Source organism: Triturus cristatus, chromosome 4_1 (genome assembly GCF_964204655.1).
Source record: "Triturus cristatus chromosome 4_1, aTriCri1.1, whole genome shotgun sequence".
Taxonomy (NCBI): domain Eukaryota; kingdom Metazoa; phylum Chordata; class Amphibia; order Caudata; family Salamandridae; genus Triturus; species Triturus cristatus.
The window spans coordinates 557,704,483-557,728,863 of record NC_140585.1 but is presented as its reverse complement, the minus strand read 5'-3'; the positions used below and the strand labels follow the sequence as shown (position 1 = coordinate 557,728,863).

The 24,381-nt window shown below is 48.8% G+C and overlaps 1 protein-coding gene across 3 annotated transcripts in view; it reads right to left on the bottom strand.

Moving 5' to 3' along the window:
- MCM10 (minichromosome maintenance 10 replication initiation factor) overlaps positions 1–24,381 on the bottom strand; it is a 168,308-nt gene that overhangs the window by 97,696 nt on the left and 46,231 nt on the right. For all 3 annotated transcript variants that reach the window (XR_014981293.1, XM_085652876.1, XM_085652877.1), the window contains exons 5-6: positions 11,002–11,142; positions 4,280–4,682 (exon numbers count right to left, since the gene is read on the bottom strand). Coding sequence is in view for 2 of the 3 variants with exons in the window: in XM_085652876.1 (XP_085509002.1) it covers positions 4,280–4,682; positions 11,002–11,142 (544 nt within the window). In the remaining variant the exon portion in view is untranslated. The remainder of the gene's footprint in view (positions 1–4,279; positions 4,683–11,001; positions 11,143–24,381) is intronic.

Below are 24,381 nucleotides of genomic sequence, written 5' to 3'. Positions count from 1 at the left end.
CTTGGTTTCTGCTAGTGGTCCGGTACCCCCGGTATTAGTGCTGTGCGGCTCCGGCTGGTCCTGGTGTCTTTTCACTCAGTGGGGGAACAGATCTGACCTTCAGGTTCACAGTTACCTCTTCCTGGGGGGCTGCTGCATCCGGCTGTCTGGGGAACGGCAACATGGTAAACCAGACTCTGCTTCTTCGGTGCCTGTGGACTGCAGGGGAGTAGCTCCTTTACTCCAAAGGAGACTGCTGGCAATTTGCGAAGGGCTGGCAGTCTACCGGGGTTCTTGGTAGTTGCTGAGCTACAGGATGAGTCTCTCAGTCACGACTGTAGAGACTGGTGCAGGTAAGCAGGGTTTGGTGCCAAAAGTCCACAGCAGTCTTCAGTAATCGTTGTCTCGCAGCTCTTCTTGGTCCTCTTCTTCTGGATCTGCTGAATCTGAGGTGCCTACTCAATTTAGGGCCATTAAGGGAGGTGACAGGTAGTAACCAATGGGCTATTTACCTTTACTGCTTTAACACCCCGTATATGATCACTTCCTATGGGAAGTGAGCATAACCCTGACCCAGTGAGCCTAATTCCACTAAAAACCAAGATGGTGGAATTTTAGATTTCGTGTTCAAAACAGGTAGCCCACCTTAGGGGTAGAACTAGCCCGATAGGGAACACACCTGACTAGCTAATTTTCCCGCCTGTCCTGATGCCGGATGGGTGTGGCTTTTCCACTATTTGGGGGAAGCCTGGGTCGCATATCAAAGGCGGCTGAGGGCTTTAAAGCCTCCTGCCTTGATATGCCAACTACTTAGCCATCCTGCTTGGAGGAGGTGACAGCACCTCAGAGCGTGGGCTCTCACCTGCAAGGAGCCTGAAACCAGTCTGTGGTGGCAGGCTGGTCTACACCAGTCAGTCAGCAACCTAGTAGTCGGTAGGTTTTCAGGGGGCATCTCTAAGGTGCCCTCAGGGTGCATGTATTAATAAATCCATCACTGGAAGCTGTGTGGGCTTATTAGTATGAGATGTTTGATACCAAACATCTTTAGTTTCAGTGATGCCATCATGTAGCTGGGGAATTCGTAATGACCAGTGTCCAGCACATGTACTTAAAATGGCTTCCCTGTTCACTTGTAACTAAGAATCGACTTCAACATCACAGGGGCATATCTGCTCATGCAGGTATGTCCACACATATAGTATAGTGCACCTTGACCGAGGCTTTAAGGCCTGCTGTAGGGGTGACTTGCCTATACTGCATGCAGAGTCTGCAGGCATGGTACACAGCAGTTGTGCCATGCTGTGTCTTCACTTTTCTCTGCATTATATCACACAGCCTGTAATAGCAGTTTGCATGAGTGTGCTGAGGGTCCCTTATGGTGGCATAAAACATGCTGCAGCCCTTAGGGACCCTATTTAGCCTCCCTGCCCTAGGTACCAGGGGTACCAGTTACTAGGGACCTACAGGGGTTGCAATTGTACAGCTTTAGGGAAAGAGATCTGGCACTGGGGAACTGGATAGCAGGAGCCCAGTGCACATCTGTTAAAATTGCATCAAATACCAGGCAAAAAAGTGGTGGTGACCAGGTCAAAAAGGGGCACTTTCCTATAGTATCCCACAACGTGTGGGAATAACGGCCCAAAAGGCATTCAATGTTCACGGACCGCAATACCAGGCTGGAGTAAGAAACCATCTTCTTTCCAAATGAGTCCAGTCTCTTGGATTTCCTATCTGGGATAACAGTAGGGAAAGCGACTGGTTTCCTATCTGGGGGATCGGTAGGGAAGGCACCTGGGGCGGTGGAGGCTTGGACCACCAAGCTCCCAGGGGTAGAGTGTTGCGTGAGGAAGTTTGGGTTCCCAGGTACTAAATGCTGACAACAGAGAATTGTCCTATTCACAGGAGCCCCTGTGATGGGTTTGGACCAGGTACCCAATAGGACATCAGTGAGGGAGTCATTGAATGGGAGTAAGGGTTCCGACGTGGACACTCCCTGTTGCAGCACCTCTGTCAAGAGATTCATCTTGACGGTCCATTGAGAGTAGCTGATGGTCAAGGACCTCAGCCGCCCTCCGCACCACCACTGCTTAAGAAGCTTCCTCCTCTGTAGCCACAGTAGGGGGAGAAACCAGACCAGCATCTGGAGAATTATCCAGGCTGTTGGCCTCACCCAGGCCCTCACACCAGTTTACGCTCTGCTCTTCCTCATAGGTCTGGTATTATAAAGCGTCCAGTGACCCCTCCCAACCTTTCTCGAGTCCAAGCTGATGAAAATAAGGCTCAGGCTCCAATCTAGGAGGCAAGGCTCCTGTCAGCATCCGAGGCGGGCAAAGCCCATCCCAGTCTGGAGTTGGGGATGACAATCGGGATGGTGGCGCCATCAGCACCTGTGCCAGCGAAGATTGAGATGGCACTACAGGCATCGGTCCGGATCCAGGAATAGATCCGTGGGGCCCCAGCAGCGAAGATTGAGATGGCACTACAGGCATCGGTCCGGATCCAGGAATAGATCCGTGGGGCCCCACCCGAGCTGGGGCCCCACGGTGGCTACTAGCTTGTCAAAGTCAGGCCACCCGAGTGTGAGGCGCATGGCCTTATAGAACTCGTTTAGTTGGGCAGGGTCGCTTCGGCCTTCGAAAATTTGGGAAATCACAGAGTCGGCCCAGAATCCAGAGAAGGAGTCCTAGAATGCCAAGGCTCCCTCGTCTAGTCAGCCGACGGATGAGGAGAAATCGAAGAGAGCTTCGACTTCTTACTCTTCTTCTTGTGCCTCCTACCAGAGTGTCCCGAGGACTTCGAATGGGACAAAGAGGACTTTGAGCTCCGCAAATGATCCAGGGACCGTCCCCTCGACCGTGATCTTGGCTTCCAGTGAGTCGCCTGCCGGGCCACTATCAGCTTCAAAGACCGCTCCCTAAAAGCATTCGGGGCCATGGCACGGCAATCGGAGCACAAATTGGTGCCAAGGTAGGATTTCAAGCACCATAGACAGACCAGGTGTAGGTCAGTCACAGACATCGGTCAGTCACATGCCCGCAGGGCTTAAAACCCAACTTGCGTGACATCTCAACACACTAGGAGGTTAACCACAAAAACAGTCGACAAAACATCGAAATAAGCATGTCAAAAAACAGTGGGGTAGTTCCTCTTCCGATCAGATTGGCGGGAACAACTTCCTAAAGTCGAACGCCGACAAGACCGAAATAGTGATCTTTGGGAAGAGCACTTCACTGTGAGACTTCACCTGGTGGTCAACAGAATTTAAGACCTATCCCCACCACGAACCTTTAGATTGACATCGACAGCAAACTTGAGATGCCTGCCCAAATTAACACAGTCACTGCCTCATGCTTCAATACCTTGAAGATGCTGAGGAAGATTTTCAAATGGCTGCCAACCAGGGCAGAGGGAGAGGATGTAGCCTTATGGCTAGAGTGGTCGACCTCCAACCTGAGGAACCGGGTTAGAGTCTCAGCAACGACGCTCAACATCCTGTGATTCTGGGCAAATCAATTAATCTCCCGGTGCCTAACAAAAATGCATGTGTCCATCTGAAACTAAACTGGCGCTCATGTAAAGCACTCCGATATCTGATGTCTTCGGGTCGAGTCGCGCTCTATAAAACACTAAAAACAAAACAAAAAACACACAAAAAAACAGCACTCGGAAAACTGTCACCGACGCCCTGACACAATCAAGCTGGACTACGGGAACACCATCTATGCCGGGATCAGCAAAAAACACACCAGAAGACTTCAGACCATTCAGAACTTGGCAGCCAGAATCACTCAACCTTACACACTGCACTCACTTCGCAACGCACCTGAAGGAGCTCCACTGGCTCCCCATACACAAACAAGCACAATTTAAACTCCTCACCCACACTTTCAAGGCACTACATGATACTGCTCCAGCATACCTCAACAATCGCATCTGCTTTCACAAACCTACCAGACACTTCCACTTGTCCGGACTCCTACTTGCACACAGGCAAAGCATAGGAAAAAACAGATCTGGCGGTCAAGCCTTCTTCTACATCGCTCCCAAGTGTAGAACCAGCTGCAACTACACATAAGAGCTTCCTTCTCACTTCCTGAATTCCGGCAAGAGGCAGACCACCTGGTTTCTCGAGTACTACAATAGGCCCTTGGCTTGCACCTGCTCAACGCCAGGATACCCTCCCAGGTGAAATCTGCATAACATAACAACAATTATATCTACTAAATATGACTGAAAAACAAAACACAAGTTGGCAAAACAGCTCAGACTTGGCTTCCTTCATCTAAAATTATTGACCTACCTTATTCGTAGCCCGGAGAATTTCTCAACAGGGGTGTTTCCGTTTGTGGCATTAAAAGTTCCAGATGTTCCCGGTGAGGTCCCACCGGTAGCAGTTTTGTAGTGACTGTTGGGTTTCACATGATTGGTGGATATGTTCGGTATTGGCGTTGGGGAGGTGTTTTTATTTTCTATAGAGGGAGAAGCCCCAGAGATTCTCTTGCCTGTACCAACACCAGAGTGCGCATTTGACTTCATTGGCTGGTAAGATAAATTTGGTGCCTGTCTGGGTGGTGGGCTCTTGGTCACTAAAGACACTGCGGCACCAGGACAATGCTCTTGTTTTCCAGCACTAGCACGACTTTTTGGATTCAGCAGCTGGCTTGACACGCTGGAATCCAATCTTGAAGGAGGACTCCTGTTCTCTGTAGATGCAAAATATTAATATGCTCTTTATATAAATTGTGTGGTAAGCAAGATAGCAATAGAGAAAATCTTAAATGTAACAAACGGCAGAGATTGAATATACATATGTGTATGCAACGAAACTCAAGGTTTAATCATCTATAGAAAAGTGAGTAAAGTTTACTGCAAAACTGATTGCAAAAAATTGCTTCAGGATAACTTTTAGTTCAAACACTAGTCTTCTAATTATTACCCACAATAAATACTACCATAGACACACTACATTAATCAACATTAATAAAATAAAACATTGTAGCTTGCTTCCTCTCTTCTCTAGGGAAAACTATGTTCCAGCAGCCAGTTACTGGTTTCACAGATAATCTTACACATAAATAACGTGTGTGGGGAATATTTTAGAGGCATGTCCCTATTCAACGTAAAGTAATACTTCTGAATTTTACCAAAACCTGTCATTCTATGCCATGAAGATGTGCTTGTAAGTCACTAAATATATCCTAAAGGCGTCACTTACCAATATATGGCACCATGACATTATATGATGCATGCAGAGAAAAATGTGCAGCCATAACATGTGTACCTGTAGAGCGCACGTTCGCCTGTGGGCATCTTGGCGCTGAATAAAAGAGGTTTATTGTTACCCAACTCAATGGTACTCTTTTTATCAACCTCAGAAGGGTGAAAGGCTGAGTGGACTTGCTGGGATGTGAACATGTAACCATGAGGTCAAACAAAGGCCAACAGTGGACGCATTAGTTCACTAAGCCTTTAAGCCAATCCATCAAATGACATTGCAATCCCCAGGCTGATCCCGATAAAATAAACAAGCATGTGCAATGCAATAGGTCTCGCATTAGGGTAATTTTGAGTTATTGGCATTGAAAATTATAATGTTTATTAGATTTTGCTTTGTCAAAAAATATTACAGCAGTACCATAACTAATAAAATATCCATAAAGCAAGGAAAGGGTGCAGTACCACAGAATGTTACAAGGTGTTCCTGCGGAGTTGTAAAGTGGCCTGCATTAGCAACTTAAGGCACCCTTAATGCAATTATAAAAAATTAAAAAAAGGTTGCAGCTGAGCCTACCCTTCCATTTTTTTTTTTTTGAAGTATGCTCAGTTGCAATCCTTCTGATAATTGTATTTAGGATGCAGTATCTTATGTGGATAATAGAGGTCAGTTTTCAACTCCACAGATACGCCTGGTAACAGCCTGTGGTATTGCACCCTGTCTTTGCTTTGTGGATTTCTTTAATTACTTATGTTACTGCTGGTCTATTTTTAGGCAAAATAAATAATCTAACAAACATTCTTATCAGCAAAAACATAGACACTAAACTGCCTTTAATAATCCTTTATCTGGGTGGGTGCCGACAGTCTCGTGGTCAAGCCTGCATGCCTTTATGACTTCCCCATGCCTTTGTTAAAATATGCACGATTGAAATGATCCAGAGAACACCTTTGAAAACAATTTTGCCAACAGCTGCAAATGTTGCCAAAAATCTTTTTAAAACACTATAGAACGCTTTGAAACAAAACTGTGAACAAGCACATAAAGAAAGCTTGCGAGGAATTCGCACAACTCACCAAGTATAACATTAGCACTAATTTTAAACAAGTAGTTCCCAAAGGAACACTCAAATAACTACAGTGTAATGAAACTGAAGTTGGCGGTGCTCCTGAAGTAAAAAACCGAAGTGAAGTATCGGGAGCCCCACCAACAAGGGAGCCGGAAATACAAGCAACGGAACGGTGAGCCAATTGAAGCAGAAGGCGGGATTACACTCTGTGAAGACAGATTACAGCAGCAGGTTTTGCAGACAGCGCATGCACGCTGATGATCAACCTAAAAAAGGCTTGGGTAGATACGATTCGGACAGCAAGTAAGAGACTATAATTCTACACGCTTTGAGTGGGATACAGAACATCATGTTTGAACTTCACTTTTAGCAGCAAACAGCACTGTCAATGTATCACATGCACACTCCCTCACGCATAAGTGTGTTCCATACACCTTGCCAGAGTGGAAAGTTTACTTCTGAAAGTCAACTCAGAAAGAAGAGGTAGAAAATCCTGTACTCAAGAGCTCTTTCGCTACAGTGACATCCCATTTCCTTTGTATACAAGCTCCTGTACATCTGGGTATTTTTTAATGCATGTGGAAAATTGGGTGCAGGGAACATTATTCTTCCAAGCAGATTTAAAAAGCTGTTTTATGCTTTGGATTATAATTTGTTTCTTGGGCCAGAAGAAAGCATCTCTTGTTATGTCTGTTGAACCTTTACATGAGGAAAGAAATGCTCAGTTTTGAGGTCTGCCACAGCTCATATCATAAAAGCCTGGGTATCCTATCGGGTGATCAGCCATGCTTTATAAATCCGGATTGATTGATATCATCAAACCAAAAAAGTATACAAAAAAAGTGCTTTGGGCGAGACCCTTCAGTCGCTTTGTTTAAAAAAAAAAAAATCAATTTATTTTCTTATTTTCATGTGGGAAGCATCAAAAAAGGAACATTTGACATTCTTGCGCAACAGGCACCCGGCACGCGAATATGCATCAAATATATACAAGAGCAATTGTGTATTGCACGGTACAGCTCACAAGACATCGAATTATACATTGCCACCACATGAAGAGATATCAAGTGCATTTGTGAATAACCATCCCGTTTCCCTCCTAGTCCAGCTGAGTCTTATGAACTCCTTGAAGCACAGGTGGGGCTCAGCTTTACCTCACCACGTCCAGTCCATAGTATGCCATTCACCATCACTAAATCTAAAAAAAAATTACGGGGCAACCCTTACTGCGATATATCACCTTCTCAGCCACCATGTAGAGGTCCACAATGATCACCACTCCTGCAGGGAGGGAATTTCCGGGACACCCAAGTGCCTCACAAGATCTCTTTTTGCCACCACTAGGCCAAATGCACTAAACAGGAGTTTGGCATGGGACAGGTCCACATTATTAGGAATCCCCAGTATAATGTATTTAGGGTCAAAGGGGAGTTGTCCTCCAGTATATGTGAAAGCTCTCGGGTGATCCCTTTCCAATAATGCTGTATGAGAGGGCAATCCCACATCATTTGCATAAAGGAGCCTATTTCCCCTGTGCATCTCAGACACATGGGAGTGGGAGCCTTGCCCATGGTATGTAGTGTTCATAAAAGACCTTGTGTAGGACCTTAAACTGGATAAGGTGGGACTAGTTTTGATTGCCACTTCCTGGGGATGCATCAATGCAGTCTCCCAATCAATGTCCTCCATGACGCCCAAATCCCAGTCCATCTCTCCCACAAGTGCACCAATGAGTCAGGTATGTTGTTATTTATGGACCTGTATGTCTAAAAAACTGCACCTCTGACAAGTTCCTCCATCAAGATGCGTCCCACTAGGGGTGCATATTACAGGATGTCAGCCTCATCCAAACCCTCTGTCTGCCAAGCATGGAGTGGTTGTGCATATTTTAAAAATGGAGTATATTGCAGTTGATAGTTCTGTCTCATCAAAGGAAATGAAATAAGCATCCATTCTCAAGTATATCTCCTATTTTGGAGATTCCCATTGTGTCCCAAGCCTCATAGGCGTGCGGTCCGGAAACCTACACCACCATCTACCGCTCTGCAGAGGCGTTTCCCAGAGTAATATTGTGTGCCCATCAAAACGTTTTCGTTGTCTTGTGCCATGCCTGCAAGGGTCTTGTTTTGCCGGCACAAGAGTATGTGCACCATTGACCCCATATAAATAGTGCTGATGTGTGAGTTTCCCCAACCCTGCAAATTCCAATGCCAGTGATTGATGGCAATTAAGTGAGCCGCACAATATTAGCAGTCAAAATCTGTGAGCGCTAAGCCACTATTGTATTGGGACCTTTGCAGTAGTGTACTTAACCTTCCCCCCCCTGTTGACCCTAGTGAACACTGCACTACCAGATAGTAGGTGTTTTGCAGCGCATAAAACAATTTTGGCAGGGTCATTTTAAACAAGGCTGCTGCCCCATCAGTGTAAGGGGGAGACACCTCCACCTGCACACATTTCTCAGAAAACTCGTGATGAATCCTCCAAAATTGCATTGGGTGCAGAGTTCCCTGTGAGTGGTCATACAAATCCCTAAATAAAGAAAAACATCTGTGGAGAGTCGGAGACCCTGTAGTAGAGGCAGGGGTGATATGTATGCCTGTGGGACGTATAACTTTGATTTGCTCCAGTTGATACTATAGCCCGAGTGTGCGACATATGTTTCCAATACCTCAAACAGAGTTGGGATGGTAACATCGGGTAATGTCACATAGAGGAGCATGTCATCTGTATTAAGAAACAATTTTTACGGAACCTTTGTATCTGGGGGTATTGCCTAACCATGCAAGCAAGATATTCCAGTGTGAAGTCAAAAAATAACGGGCGTCAGGGGATCCCAGTCTCGTCTCTCTCTCTATAGGGAATACCTGTGCTGTTTTCCCATTGACCCAGACAGAGGCCATCAGGTTTTTGTACAGTAGTGCCACCCAGTTTCAAAACTGTGGACCAAAACAGACTTCAAGGGCCAATGGACAGCATCAAACGCTTTCTCAGCATCTAATGACAAGAATACATGAGGAAACGGTCAGGCCTGTGCTGTTGTCATCCAGACGTACGTGTGTCGCAAATTGTGGCAAGTCAACATACCGGGCATGAATCCCGTTTGATCTTGATGTATTAATGGGGTAAAGACCTGGAGGAGGCAAGCCGATAGGATGGTAGCCAGTATTTTGGTCTCTACGTTTAAGAGTGAGATAGGGTGCTATTATTTGCATCTATCCTTTCAGGTTCCCCTCACTGGGATTGACCACTATTGCTGCTCTCCGGAGGTCTAGAGGTGGCTCTCCTTTTCCCTTCCCCTCCCTAAACAGGTTGAGAAGATGGGGTCCTAGTAAGTTTGCATTTTTTTTTTATAAAACTCCGCTGGGATGCCTTTGGGACCTGGTGTTTTCCCCGCCCTCTGCATAGCCACTGCATCCTGCACCTCGCCAAACGTAAACTCTGCCTCCAAGGTCTCTCAGTCCTCTGCATCCAGAGCCAGCGCAGTGACCTGGGCCATGTAGGAGGCAATATCCTGGGAGTCTGGAAGCTGTGTTGCAGTGCAAAACTGTTTAAAATATCTTGCAAATTCAGCCACTATCAAGGTGTCGTTGTGGAGGCGGTCCCCTGACTGGCTCATTAATGCCTGCACCCATTGGGCGTCCCATTCCCGGCGACCAAGCCCTGCTAGTAATTTGCCAGCCTAATTGCCAGTTTCATACAATCGGTGTAGGGATTCCTTCATTTTCGTTTGGCCTAATCTTGCGCCAAGTCTCTGTATTTTGTCTGATATGCCACAATCTGCCTTACAGTCAGGGGTTCTGTGAGTGCACTCAGTGACCTCTCAAGCTGTAAAATCTTACCCTCCAGTGTCTCTAGTTCACCTCGCTCTCTCCTTTTTTGGGCAACCAAGTTCTGGGCTCTGTCCCTAAGCACAGTTTACAAGGCTTCGCGCATTTTACTGTCTTGGAACCCACTGAGTTTGATTTCTTTGAAATAGTATTTTGTGTCTACTCTAAGACTCTTTGCTACCTCTTTGTCCTTTAACTCCCATGCCTTAATTTTCTATCCTGTATTGGGCCCATCCCGCAGGCGCCCCTAGGTGGACATGTAGCGGCGAGTGATCAGAGTGCACATCACCAGATATTCGGCCTGGGACAAGTCGCCTACCTCCCCTCCGGGCACAAAGACATAGTCCAGTCTAGAGTAGAACTTGTGAGCGCCTGAAAAGTATGAATATGCACTTGTAGTGTGATGTTGCGGACGCCAAAGATCTGAGAGCTTCGTTAAATTTTTAGATCAATTCTCAGGAGTATTAGACTTGCTAGAGAAATCAAACCAATCTACCTGAGCCCATGCAATCAACAACGACAACAAAAATTCCGAGGGGGCTTTAGGTCAGTCTGCTTCCGTAATTGCCCCGAACAACCATGACACCACCACTCCTCATCTATGAAATAGAGGAAGCTTTGGGAGGATGTTACAGAATTAAATGAGCAATGACCACTAACTGTACAAAACATCTCTTTCATCCACACCAGGGATTCCCAGTATATGAGCCACTTTGAGGGAAATGGAAAAGATGGCATGAAGAACGTGGCCAACTCGCTTATTCTTTTGATAATGGTTCTAACAAAAATTGACATTAATTGTATTACAAATTATACAAATTAGACACAGATGCAAAAAACATGTTGGTGACAAAAGGGGTAATGCATGGATATGTGAATATGCAAAACCAGATACATCACAACTGTACCCGTTTGAAGTTGCTTCACATTTGGTGCTTCTCTGTGTTTGACCTTCGGCAACGCTGGAGATGCAAGCTGAGCAGAGAAGACATCTGACTCCATTAGTTTCCTGGTATTCTGTTCCCTTAAGGGATTCAATTTCGATTTTTCTGAAAAAGAAAACATTCATAAAGAAAGACTATATGCAAAGCAGACCATAAAGAAAGACTGAAATGCCTATTTCTTTCAAATGTCTTAACAGTTCTATATTGGTTAAATGTGAAAAAGAGATCTACTCCGTACTTTCCATTACCAAGTTTCTTTCAGTGGCTGGATATGGAGTCTCTCAGGTTAATTGTCACCCCTTTATACAGTTTCACGTAACAAAGCATGGAGACATTTCTTAACCTAGTGCAAAATTTCCATTCCATTCTCCAACCATGAATCATCTGAGGAATAAAGTTTGTATGCCGGTGGGAGATTAACAAAAAGCAACTGCAGTCAATGCTCAAAGACTACAAGTAGCAATGGAATAGGTGTCCCTGGATTAGAACAGATAGGTGATAATGAGAGAAGGTTATTCGTATTGTTAGGTTATGTGAATTTGTAGAGCGTGGCTAATAACCAGTGAGGGTATCCAGAAGCCAAATAGGGCAGGCTTGAAATGGGGGTGAAGGGGTGTTGAGGGTCATGCTTGTTTCATCTGGAAGTTCATGTGGGAGGGGCAGGTTCTGAAGTGTTTTGGGAGGTGGTTCCAGGTGTTAGCTGCGGGGTATTAGAAGGATCGTCCTCTGAGTCTGGTTTTCTTGATGCAAGGGAAATAAGCTCTTGCCAGGGACACAGATCAAAGGTGTATGGTGGTTTGGTAGAAGTTGAGGTGGTGTTAAGGTAGGCTGGACCTGAATTGTGGACAGGTTTGTAGGCATGGGTGAGTAGCTTGAACTTACATCTTTCCGTGACTGGGAGCAGTGGAGATTGCGGAGGTGTGAAGAGATGTGACTATTTCATGGGATGTTCGGGATGAGTCTGGCGGCAGCGTTCTGGGTGGTTTGGAGTAGGACATGGGCTGAGATTCACATGTGGAGGGCATTTCAGTAATCAAGTCAACTTGTGATAGGAGCCTGGTAACCATTTGTCTCGTGTTCAGTGGGACCCACTAGAAAATCTTGCGTGGCATTCGCAGTATGTGGATACAAGATAAGGAGACGGCGTTGATCTGTCTCCTTACGGAGAGGTTGGTGTCCAGGATGATCCAGAGGTTTTTGGCACGGTCCGCAGGGGTGAGTGGGGAGGCCAAGCTTGGAAATCCACCAAAGGGTGTCCCCGGGGGAGTGATTGTTATTAAAGAGTAGGATTTAGTTTGGTCTGTGTTGAGCTGAAGGCAGTTGTTTTTCATCCAAGCAGCGATGTTGCTCATGCAGTTGACAAAGTTTACTTTGGAGGTGCTGGCTGAATCGGTAAGGGAGAGGCTAAGCCGCGTGTGGTCAGCGTAGGATGCTATGTTGACGCCACAGGGTCAGACGATGTCCGCGAAGGGGTCATGTGGATGTTGAAGAATGTTGGGCTGAGTGACGTTCCTGAGGGGCTCCGCTGATGAGTTTTTTGTTCTGAGGTGTGTGTTGGGGGTTGGGGGTTCTAACTCATTGAGTTCTGTCTGTGAGGGAGGAGGATATCCATTTGAGGGTCGGTCTGCAGAAACCCAAGTGCTGAAGCTTTCTGATGAGTGACTTGTGGGAGACCGTATCGAAAGCTGCGGAGAGATCGAGGAGGATGAATACGGCCGCTTCTCCTCGGTTGAGGATGCTGCTGATGTCATCAGTGGCTGCAATGAGGGCTGTCTCTGTGCTGAGGTTAGTGTGAAAGCCTGACAGAGCTGTCTAGGAGTTGATGGAGTTCTAGGTGGTACACAAGGTGAGTATTGATGACTTAATCCATGACTTTAGATGGAAAAGGCAAGAGAGAGACGGGTCTGTAGATGGTGATGGTGTTGGAGTCCGCTGTTGGTTTCTTCAGTAGGTGTAGGAAGCTGGCTCTGTATATACAATACCAAAGTGAGGTATAGTGTGCACAGAGTACAGTGGAACCCCAAAGGTAGGGAGAGGCAAAAGTTCAAAGCACCTTACTCTCTATTTGTGGTAGTGTGGTCGAGCTGTAAGGCTATATCAGAGGACAGTATTAAGCATTTGTCGTACACACTCAGTTATCAAATGATTTCACACACTCAAAAGAATGAACTTCAGACCAATTGTTTTTGTATGGAAATATTATTTTAGTTATTTTATTTTCTAGAACCAAGCAAGCCTGGCACAGGTAAGCAATAAATACTTTACCGTAGTAATGCAGTTTGTAAACAGTTTGAATTGCCAGTGGGCTACTGACCTTAGGGTGACTACACCCTTGGTGTGCTCACCCCACGTGGGGGAGTGAGCAAAATCCCTAATCCTGATTGGGGAGTGCCTGCCATCTGCAAGAAGGCGGGCACTGAAGAGTGGGCTTCACCTCGCCTCCCCCACCTGAGGGGTGGGGTTGGCAGAGGTGGGCACACCTTCTGAGCTGGCTAATTTTTCCCACCGAAAAAGGAGGCGAGACAGGAAGGGGGCCTGCTCCTGATAGCAGGAGAGGCTGGGGGTCGCATCACAAAGGCTGCAAGGTCTTTGAAGCTCCCCTGTCACAGATGGCTCTTTCTGGCCTGGGGGAGGTGTAACCTCCTCCTCCCAGGAAAGGCTTTGTTTCTGGGCTCGGGGAGCAAAGGCTCCCACCCCAGGGGTCCAGAAACATGTCTTATGGTGGCAGGCCGGTGTGTACCAGTCAGGGAACCCACCAGAGGCTGGTCGTTTTTCAGGGGGCATATCTAAGATGCCCTCTGTGTGCAAAGGCAGTGTGTGAGTGTAAAGGTACAGGAGCCCTAGGGTGGGCACAATAAGTGCTGCAGTCCTTCGAGGCCTTCCCTCGTCACAGTGCCCTGGGTACTTGTGGTGCCATTTACCAGGAGCTGACCTGTGGCCAGAGAGTGCCAATTGGGTGTCCAAGGTACAGTTTTGGGGAAAGAACACAGGCCATGGGAACCTGATTGGCAGAAACCCAGGGCACATCAAGTCAAAGTGCATCAGTAGTCTGGCAAAAGGTGTCTGTGGGGGGGTGTTACTGCAACAGAAACCCAGCTTCTCACAGTAGGGCGTGGACTTCTACATTTTTCCAGCAAGACGGGAAGGTGGCGATGGTTATGGAGGTGATTGCAGTGAGCACAAGGGAGATGATGGTTCTTTCAAGATTGTATATAAAGTGGGGCATGGGTCTGAGGGGGCTACTGAGTGGATGGTGTTCCTCAGGGCAGTGGTTCTTCATTCGAAAGGGGCTTCCAGTTGCTTAGCTACTGTTTGGTGATGAAGGAGGTGTCCGGCTGGTCGGGGGAGCTCATATCGGTATGCTGTAGATCAAATGCGTGTGGATTTCTGTTTGAAGTATGAGAGGTTGTTGCAGAGTGCTTGGGATGTGATGATGTAGTTGTTCGCAGGTGCAGGATTGGAGAACTGCTTGATGATGGTGAAGCGTGCGTTGTTGGAGCTGGCTTCGAGTCTGAGTGTTAGGGCCTTTCTCTTTGTGCTTCATAGTTGTTGGTGAAAGGTTAAAGTCGACTTTGTATGTGGATCTTGCGGTGGTGTTATTGTGGAGTCTCCATTTTCTCTCAAGTTGTTTGCTATGGTGATTGGACTCCGAGGTTGTTCATGTACCAGCTGGGTTGTTTGTTGTTTTTGTAGGTCTTGCTTTTAATGAGAGCCGCGCAGCCGGGTCAGTTGGTGAGACATTTATTAAAGAGCTTGGTGTCAACATCGAGGTTCCCGGTGTGGATAGATGAACGTTCCTGTAGGATCTTGTCCCAGTTTTCTTAGGATAGCTTGCCTCAGTGTCTTGAGGGTGCTTTGAGTTTTTCTGGTGGGGGATGGAGTTGGGTTCTGCTTTATTATTGTGATGCACATACCACCATTGTCAGGTCGTGACCGATTGCACCTGCTACGTGTATGGAGTGGGACTTAGAGCAGAGGAACCACATCTCCCAGAAGGCCATCCTTCTGGGAGGGTCTACGTCCTGTTCAAATTACGGCCAGCGCAGAGAGCGTGGTGCATAATTCTGGTATTCAACGAATTCTTGTTACAGAGCAGCTGCTCTGTGTGTGGTACTACTTCGCGTGCCTTGATCGAGCGCACGCTGTTTCTTGGTGCAGTCCGGGCTCACTGCCCGCGATTCCTCGATCTGTACTACTAAGAGGGAATCACAATTCTGATCACCGCCCGGTGGAGCGGAAGCTTCTGGGTTCGGTTTCTTTTCGGCGGCTTCAGAAAAGGATTGAGGAGTGGAGATTCGGTCGTCTTCTGGAGGAGCCGGTTTTTCCACTTCAGACTAAGGTCACGTAAGTCAGCGGTAATTGTCCCTGAAAGCTGTTGTTTCGGTGGAATTGCCCTGGCGAGAACATTGGACAGTTCTTACTAATCGAGACATTTTAGGGATTGAGACTTTTGTGTTGGCTTTTCTCCTGCAGGATTTATTTGGGGCAAACAGACTTGGAAGCATCTTTCTGTGCAATCAGTTGATTCCCCTTCTCTCCGTTTATTGGCCAGACATTATTTTCTTATTCTGTTTCTGTCCTTACCATATGGTTGTGTCTTACGACACCTAGGAATGAAGAAAGGGTATGTATGTGTTTTGTGGTTTCTCATTGTGTGAGGTGGAGTTGTAATAGATTTGGTTTTATCTATAGGTATTTGTCTTTCGGTTGAGAGCAGTATCTCACTGACAACAAAGGACGTTCTCCAAAGTGGAGGGAGCATTGAACAGGTATTGGATTACACTAGTGAGACTATAGGAGAGTAGACAGTGTGATCTGAAAGATATAATAATCTTCTGTTTTTTGTTACAGGTATTCTTTTCCTCGCAGTTCCTGCCCTAATTCCTATCCCTCGCTTGATTGCCCTATTACTCTGTGTCCACCTGGTTAGAGTTGTGGGATGTCAAGAGGTGGACCCCTTGAGCATCGCCCAGATCCTGAGGAGATTCTTGTGGTTGCGACAACCATGACGGCAGGTTCTGTGTTGGAATGGTGGCATGTGGAATGGTCAGCTCCAAGATTTCGGTGGTGTGTTTCCCGAGGAATTGGACGTAGAGGACCATGGTGGGCAGTTGGTGTGGGGTGGTGGCGTGTGTCAGTTGTTTGCAGGTGGTGTTGGTGTCAGCATCTGAGGTGTTGCAGATGAAACCACAATTGGTGCAGAAGAAAGGTCCTACAGTGGTGCTGGGGGATGCGCGGCAGCATGCGTTTGCCAGCGTGTGATGTTGAGGTCACGAAAGAGTAGTGGTAGTGTTCATTGGCTCTGTGGCAGCTGCAGCAATGCGTTGGATAGTCGTGGGGCAAAGGTTCCTGACACTGGGCGTGGTCAGGCGGGTTTGTCTTCGGCACGCCCGCTGCACGGTCGCGCTGCGGCCTGTATTAAGTAGGTCCTGTGGTGGGCGCGAAAACCCAGACAGCAATGGTGTATTTGTTTTAGGACACTATGCAAAACATTTCTATCAGTCCTGATTTCTTCAGGTTTTGAATAATTTTATGAATATACATTATTTACTTACGATTTCCTGAATGAACCTCTAGGAAACCCAGGGCTTCAGGTTTATAGGTGAATGACACATATATGCATTCAAAAATATCATGTAACCTGAATATTCGAGTCAAAAATATCACTACTAAAATATTGGGGATAAAAATACCAAAAGCAGGAATATTTTTATGTATATATAGTTCAAGAATATTGTTGCCTATAATAGCATTTACCTTTTTTGTTTGTTAAGACTTTATATCTTGTAGCATACTAGGCATAGCGTTTGCTTTAATATAATTTTAGAACACATGGTTTTTAATGAATTTAATATATAGTAGTATTTATATTTTATACTTAATTTGTGTTAGTATTATTAATTTAATTGTTTAAAACTTTTTAATTATAAGTTGGCATTTTTAATATGTAATTTACATTTTCAAACATTTATTTTATAATGTAGTAGCACATTGTTGGGTTTGTAATGGAACAGTGATGAAGGTATATACATTATAAAGTAGAGCTTTTATTATAAAGATTATTTTATAAATTAGTTGTGGTTGTTGGGGGAGAGGGTGGAAAGTCATTTAAATTAAGATTTGTTTGCATTATATTTTTGCAGTTAAATATTTATTTGGTTATAACTTATGTATATTACTTAATTTATCTTTTTGTAATTATTTTAGTGTATTTCGGATTTCTTGTTTTTGTCTGTGTAATTTAATTAATAATTTATACTTTAGTGACCGGATGTTGCGTTTGTAGGGAACAGTATGGGAATTATTTAAAAAAAACTATTTTTATATTAATTATCTGGCAATTGTGTAAATTGTTTAATTGACTGTGATTTGTTTGATGTATTGTAATTGTTAATTTGTTGATAATTGTATATAGTTATGCGGATTGTTAAATGCATTTTATATTTATTATTGGTTTTGTTTGTTTTAGTTAATTACTAATTTAATGTCATTGTTTCAATTATTTTTTGAAGGATTTAGGCTATTTTTGGGCTGTAGGGAGGGAAGTGCAGTTAAGTTATTGATGTTTTTTTAAGTTTGATTTTCTTAATATTTTATTTGTATTTCACAATTTTTATTTTTAATATATTTCAATAGTTTGTGTTATTTATTTAAATATTTTGAAAAAATAATTAGAAGTTCAAACTTTCTCTGATTTTGCTTACGCTAGAGTGAGAACAATAAACAAACCCCTCAAAAGTGCAACACTTTTCAAAGTGTTGTTGGAGTTACATTTTCACTGCTGTTTTTATTTTTGATTGATATTTATAATATTTCTTCTAATGTTTACATTATTTTTTTTAATGTACTTTATTTGGAATGTAATTTTTCCTTATATTAATTGTATTTTGTGTTGATGTGTTTTGTTAGGATGTTTTCAGTTTTGTTACTGATATTAATGTATTTAATTGTTTACATTTTTTTATATTTGTAATATTTTATATTTAATACTCAGTTCATAGCATGAATAATATATATATATATTGTTGGAAAGGCGTTCGCCGGAGGGGGGTTCGATACACGTCTTGCCCACCCCTTTGACCCACCTCTCCCAAGTAAGCCGAACCAGGCGCGCCCACCCTGAGATGCAATACGAACAGAGTGACACCACACGTATTCTTTGTAGGACGATAGGTTCTTTTATCGATGATTTCAAGGGATCTTTATGATTCAAAAGGCAAGTAGTACAGCAGTGGCACAACGTACCACAAATCAGTCGTGGGGAATGGGGGTAGCGGGACAGTCTTTCAAGATAGTGTCTCTGCGAAATACCCTGCGGAAGCTCACAATCCTCGAGCTGGAGGGTGTCGTGTCTCTGGGCGATCTCTTACCGAGTCTTCCTCAAGGGGGAGCGCCGCGAGTCTCTCAGCAGGCACAGGTGGTCGGAGTTCGGGAGCCGCGATTCCGTCAGCAGGGCTCAGATGGTTCAATAGCTGGGGGCCGCGAGTCACTCAGCAGGCCTAGGTGGTTCAGTGTTCGGTAGCCGCGACCTCGTCCGCAGGGCTCAGATGGTTCAATAGCAAGAGGCCGCGAGTCACTCAGCAGGCCCAGGTGACTTCAGCGTTCAGGAGCCGCGACAGCGTCAGCAGGCTCAGATGGTTCCAGGTCTTCTCTGTCCTGGTTTCTCCGGCACCCCTTGTTATACTCCGCTGGTCCTTTGTAGTCCGGAGTGCTCGCAGAGGGGGGACTGGGGTGACGGAGGGGGTTCGGCGGGATTTCCTGCCGCTCACTTCTTTGGTCTTTTCAGGTGGGTCTGGGAGGGACCCCAGACGCTCGGTAGGGGAGGCGCCTGCTCCCCAGGGGCCTGGTGGCCGATTGAGTCCTCCCGGGGAAGGCGACCCGAGGTGTGACTGGGCTGGCGCCTCGGGGTCTGGCTTGAGGGTTCCCGCTCCCTCGGTTGGGCATGCGTGGTAGGGTGTTGAGTCTGTCAGGCCTCTGGCCGGCCCGCGGATCGGGGGTGGCTGGGGCGGCCGGAGTCGGAGATGTCGTGTCTTGAGGGTGGTTGCAGGTTGGCTGGATGATGGAGAGGGCCACGCCGTGAGGCCGGTCTCACACGCGTCCCCCCCAGCTGAAAGGCGTGGAGAACTACCCATCCACTGGAGGGTTCTCCTCGCCGAAGCAGAAGAACCGGGACAGGCCGTCGGCGTTGGCATGATCCGTCCCGGGGCGATGTTCGACAGTGAAATTCATCCCTTGGAGAGAGATGGACCATCGTAGTAGCTTGGGGTTCTCCCCCCTCATCCGCATTAGCCACTGCAAGGGCCGGTGGTCCGTCTGTATTCGAAAATGGGTTCCGAACAAGTAGGGCCGCAGTTTCTTGAGGGCCCAGACTACGGCAAAGGTCTCTCGCTCTATAGTACTCCAATGCTGCTCTCTCGGCAGCAGCCTTTGGCTGATGAAGGCTATGGGCTGATCAATGCCCTTGTCGTCGATCTGCGAGAGCACGGCCCCGATGCCGTGTTCGGATGCGTCGGTCTGGACCACAAACTCTTGGGAGTAGTCGGGGGGCCTTGAGTACGGGAGCGGTGCACATGGCGGTCTTCAAGGCGTCGAACGCCTGCTGGCACGGGGTGGTCCACTGCACCTTCTGCGGAAGCTTTTTGGAGGTCAACTCTGTGAAGGGCCCTGCGATACTACCATAATTTTTAATGAACCTCCGGTAGTACCCCGTAAGGCCCAGGAAGGCCCGAACTACTGTCTGCGTGGTGGGGGGCTCCCAGGACTTGATGGCGTCGATCTTCGGCTGGAGAGGGGCGACCTGGCCGCTGCCCACCTGATGCCCCAGGTAGACCACGGAACCTTGCCCGAGCTGGCATTTGCTGGCCTTCACGGTTAGTCCGGCTTGGCGCAGGGCCATTAGTACTTGTCGGAGGTGCTGGAGATGCTCGTGCCATTGAGAGCTGAATACAGCGATGTCGTCAAGGTGCGCTGCGCTGAACTCCTCGAGTCCGGCCAGGACCTTGTTCACCAACCGCTGGAACGTGGCTGGGGCGTTTTTCATCCCGAACGGCATGACCCTGAAGCGGTAGTGGCCATCTGGCGTGGAGAAGGCAGAGCGCTCTTTCGCTCCTTCCGTGAGAGCAATCTGCCAGTATCCGCAGGTCAGGTCGAAAGTGCTGAGGAACCGAGCGGCCCCCAGGCGGTCGATGAGCTCGTCGGCTCGGGGAATAGGGTGAGCGTCTGTGCGGGTGACCGCATTGAGCCCCCGATAGTCCACACAGAATCTTAGTTCGGGGGCGACCCCTGGGGAAGCCGCCTTCGGGACCAGAACCACCGGGCTGGCCCAGGGGCTGTCGGAGGGTTCGATTACTCCCAGGGTGAGCATCTTCTGTACCTCGGTCTTGATGCAGGTGCGGACCCGGTCAGGCACCCGGTAGGCTCGGTGTCTCACAGGCGGGCTGTCGCCGGTGTCCACGTCGTGGACACACCAGTCGGTAACCCTTGGAATGAGAGAGAAGAGGTCTGCGAATTGTCTGAGCAGCTGGCGGCAGTCGTCGGCCTGCTGGGGAGTGAGGGTGGCCGACAGTTTCACCCCCTCCACGGAACCGTCCAGTTCTTTCGTGCACAGGAGATCGGGCAGGGGTTCGGTGTCTTCTTCCGCCCCATCATCGGTGGCCAGTAGCAAACTTAGTTCCGTCCTTACAAAGTGGGGCTTGAGACGGTTCACGTGGAGGACCCGGAGGGGGTTCCGTGGGGACTGTACGTCGACCAGATACGTGACCTGGCTCTTCCGCTCGACCACCTTGAAGGGACCAGTCCATTTGTCTTGTAGGGCGCAGGGTTTCACCGGAGCCATGACCCAAACCTGCTGGCCCGGCTGGAACTCGACCAGGGTTGCGTTCTGGTCATACCAGCGCTTCATTTCTTCTTGGCTGGCCTCGAGGTTAGCCTCTGCAAGTTCTCTAAACTTCCTCGTCTGGTTGCGGAGCGCCAGGATGTAGCGGAACACATCAGGGGGTGTCCCCCGGGGGCTTGTCTCCCAGCCCTCTTTGACCAGGCTCAGGGGCCCTCAGACGGGATGTCCGTACAGCAGTTCGAAGGGGCTGAACCCCAGAGACTTTTGGGGGACTTCTCGGTATGCGAACAGGAGGCAAGGGAGGAGGACGTCCCATTTCCGGCGCAGGGGCTCTTCGAGGCCCAGGATCATTCCCTTCAGGGTTCGGTTGAAGCGTTCCACTAGGCCGTTGCCCTGGGGGTGGTAGGGGGTCGTGAACTTATACGTGACTCTGCACTGCTGCCACAGGGACTTCATGTAGCGGGATATAAAGTTAGTGCCGCGATCACTCACAACCTCGCGGGGAAATCCGACACGGGAGAAGATCCCCATGTGAGCCCGGCCCACCACGGGAGCCGTCACGGTGCGGAGGGGGATGGCCTCAGGGTAGCGGGTGGCATGGTCCACCAGGACAAGGATGAATCTGTGGCCCTGGGCGGTCTTCGGATCCAGGGGTCCCACGATGTCGATGCCGACCCGCTCGAACGGGGTACTCACAACGGGGAATGGTTGAAAGGGAGCTTTGCGTTTTCCGCCACTCTTCCCACTGCCCTGGCACGTGAGGCAGGACTTGCAGTGTGCTTCTACATTCGCTCGCATCTTGGGCCAATAGAAGTGGGTCACCAATCGCTGGTATGTCTTGTCTTGGCCTAAGTGTCCTGCCAAGGGTACATCGTGGGCCAGGCCCAGGAGGAGGCTTCGGAACCGCAGGGGTACCACCAGTACTCGTGCTGCGCCTAGCTCGGCGGACTTATGCTCGCTGTATAGGAGGCCATTGTCCCAATAGATCCAATGGGTTCCGGTTCGGTCACCGGCGGCCTGGGCTTCTGCTTGTTGTCTTAGTCCCTCGAGGGAGGGGCAGGTGGTCTGTTCCTGGCAGAACTCTTCGCGGGAGGGCCCCCCTTCGCAGCGCCACTGGGCCAACTCGGGCAGTTCTTCGAGTTCCGTCGGGGCCTCTGGGGCGGAAGGTTCCGGTCCTTCCCCTGAGTTAGTGTCTCCTTCTCCCTCGGAAGGAGGGTTGTCTGCTTCTGGGAGGGGGTCCCGGTTCTCGGGGATAGTGTTCGGTAAGAGGGCTTCACCGCCCTTGGAGGGAGGCACTCGTGCGGTCATGGAGCGCGTGGTGGCGCAGACCCATTCGGGTAGGCCCATCATCTCCAGGTGGGCTCTTCGTTCTACTTGCCCCCACGGGGAACTCTCCAGGTCGTTGCCCAGGAGGCAGTCTACGGGCTGGGAGGTCCGGACCGCTACCTTCAGTTCTCCGGAGACCCCTCCCCACTCGAAGGGCACCAGCGCCATCTGGCAGAGGCTCTCAGAATTGTCGGAGGATACGACCGGACAGAGGGCCCCGGTTAGGATCTGGTCTTCTGAAATTAGGCTGCGGTGGACCACGGTGACACTCGCCCCGGTGTCGCGAAGGCCCTCGACTCGGTGGCCGTTGATGGTCACCCGCTGTCGGTACTTTTCTGTGTTGGCGGGCAAGGGTGTCCCGGGGACCATTTCTCGATCACCAAGGGAGACCAGGGCCATGGCCGCCGGTTCCCATTCCTCGGAGTCTTCCATCTCTTCCCCCAGAGCCACGGAGGCCATCTGCCGGGCCGTGGGGTTGGTCGTTGTGGTTCGCTGATACTGGGGACACTGTGGGTCATTGGCGTAGTGTCCGGGCTGCTGGCAGCGTAAGCAGGTGATCCTAGCTCGTGGACCTGGTCGTCCTGGGGCTCCGGTGCTTGCTGGGGACGGTGCCGAACCCGCCGCTGGTGGGCTGCTGGGGGGGCTGGTTGAGGACCCCCCGGGAAAGTCTCTTGGTCGGCCGTGGTTCCCTCCGCCCCTCTGGCGGGGGGGACCCTGACTGTGGCGGCCGTAGTCCCCCACGGGGCCCCGGGTGGCCCGGGTGTTCACCCAACGATCAGCCTCAGCGGCCAGCTTCCGAGAGTCGGTGAGTTTACTGTCCAGGAGATGCTGGCGCAGTTCTATAAAGCAATTGGCCGCTAAATGTTCCCAGGCAATCAGATCGAACAGTTCTTCGAAGGTGGAGACCTTGCTGCCCTTGATCCACCCGTCCAAGGCTCGGCTGTAAAAGTTCACGTATTCTACCCACGTGGTGCCCGGTATCTTCTTGCAATCTCGGAACCGTTGTCGGTACATTTCGGGGGTGAGTCCGTACCGGCCCACGAGGGCTTCCTTCATGTGGCTGTAGGAGTTCATGACCGTGGAGGGCAGATCTAGCAGAGTGTCTCTTCCTTCGCTTAAGAACCGGCCCCATAGGCCAGCCCCCCAATCCTTTTGCGGGATTCGGTGAGAGGTCATGGCGACTTCGTAGGCCTTAAACCACTGCTGGATATCATCGTTCTTATAATACTCCTTTACCACATCCTTGGGGATGCGAACTTTGGTTTCCCCGGTGGGAGCGGACGGTGGATTCCCGGGTGGCTGCGACTTTTCGTTTCTAGCCCGCCACTCAATCTCCTTCAGGCCGCGTTCATGTTCTAGCTGGAGTTTCTTTTCGTCGTGCTCCCTTTGGAGTCTCTTCTCTTCGAGTCCCCTTGTAGCCGTAACTGCTCGACGGCTAACTTCTTCTCTGCCAGTTTTATCTCTCCCTCGATTTTTAGTTTTGCCAGTTCAAGTTCGTGGTTGCGGCTTCTCTCTCGGTCCGCTAGTTCCTCGGGGGACAGGTTCCCCTCTGGCCCGTTGTTTCTCGCCGGGATGCTTGGTGGTTCATAGGTAGAATCCCCTTCCGTTTGGGTCGGGGGCGCCCCCGTCTCGACCCAGGCTTTCAGTACTTTCTGGAAGTCTTCCTTTGTGCTTAGTCCGGTGGTAGCGATGCCAAGGTCTTTGCAAAACTGTTTCAATTCTCTATGCGTGTAATAGTCCAATTGATCCTCTCGGAACGGTGAGCTTACTTCGGTACCTGCGGCACCCAGGGAGGTTTCTCCTTCCATCTCTGTTTGGTAGTGCGTCAGTCGTTCACTGCACGCTCTCTTTCGGTGTCGGCTCGGATCCCGTCGTCTGCCACCAAATGTTGGAAAGGCGTTCGCCGGAGGGGGGTTCGATACACGTCTTGCCCACCCCTTTGACCCACCTCTCCCAAGTAAGCCGAACCAGGCGCGCCCACCCTGAGATGCACTACGAACAGAGTGACACCACACGTATTCTTTGTAGGACGATAGGTTCTTTTATCGATGATTTCAAGGGATCTTTATGATCCAAAAGGCAAGTAGTACAGCAGTGGCACAACGTACCACAAATCAGTCGTGGGGAATGGGGGTAGCGGGACAGTCTTTCAAGATAGTGTCTCTGCGAAATACCCTGCAGAA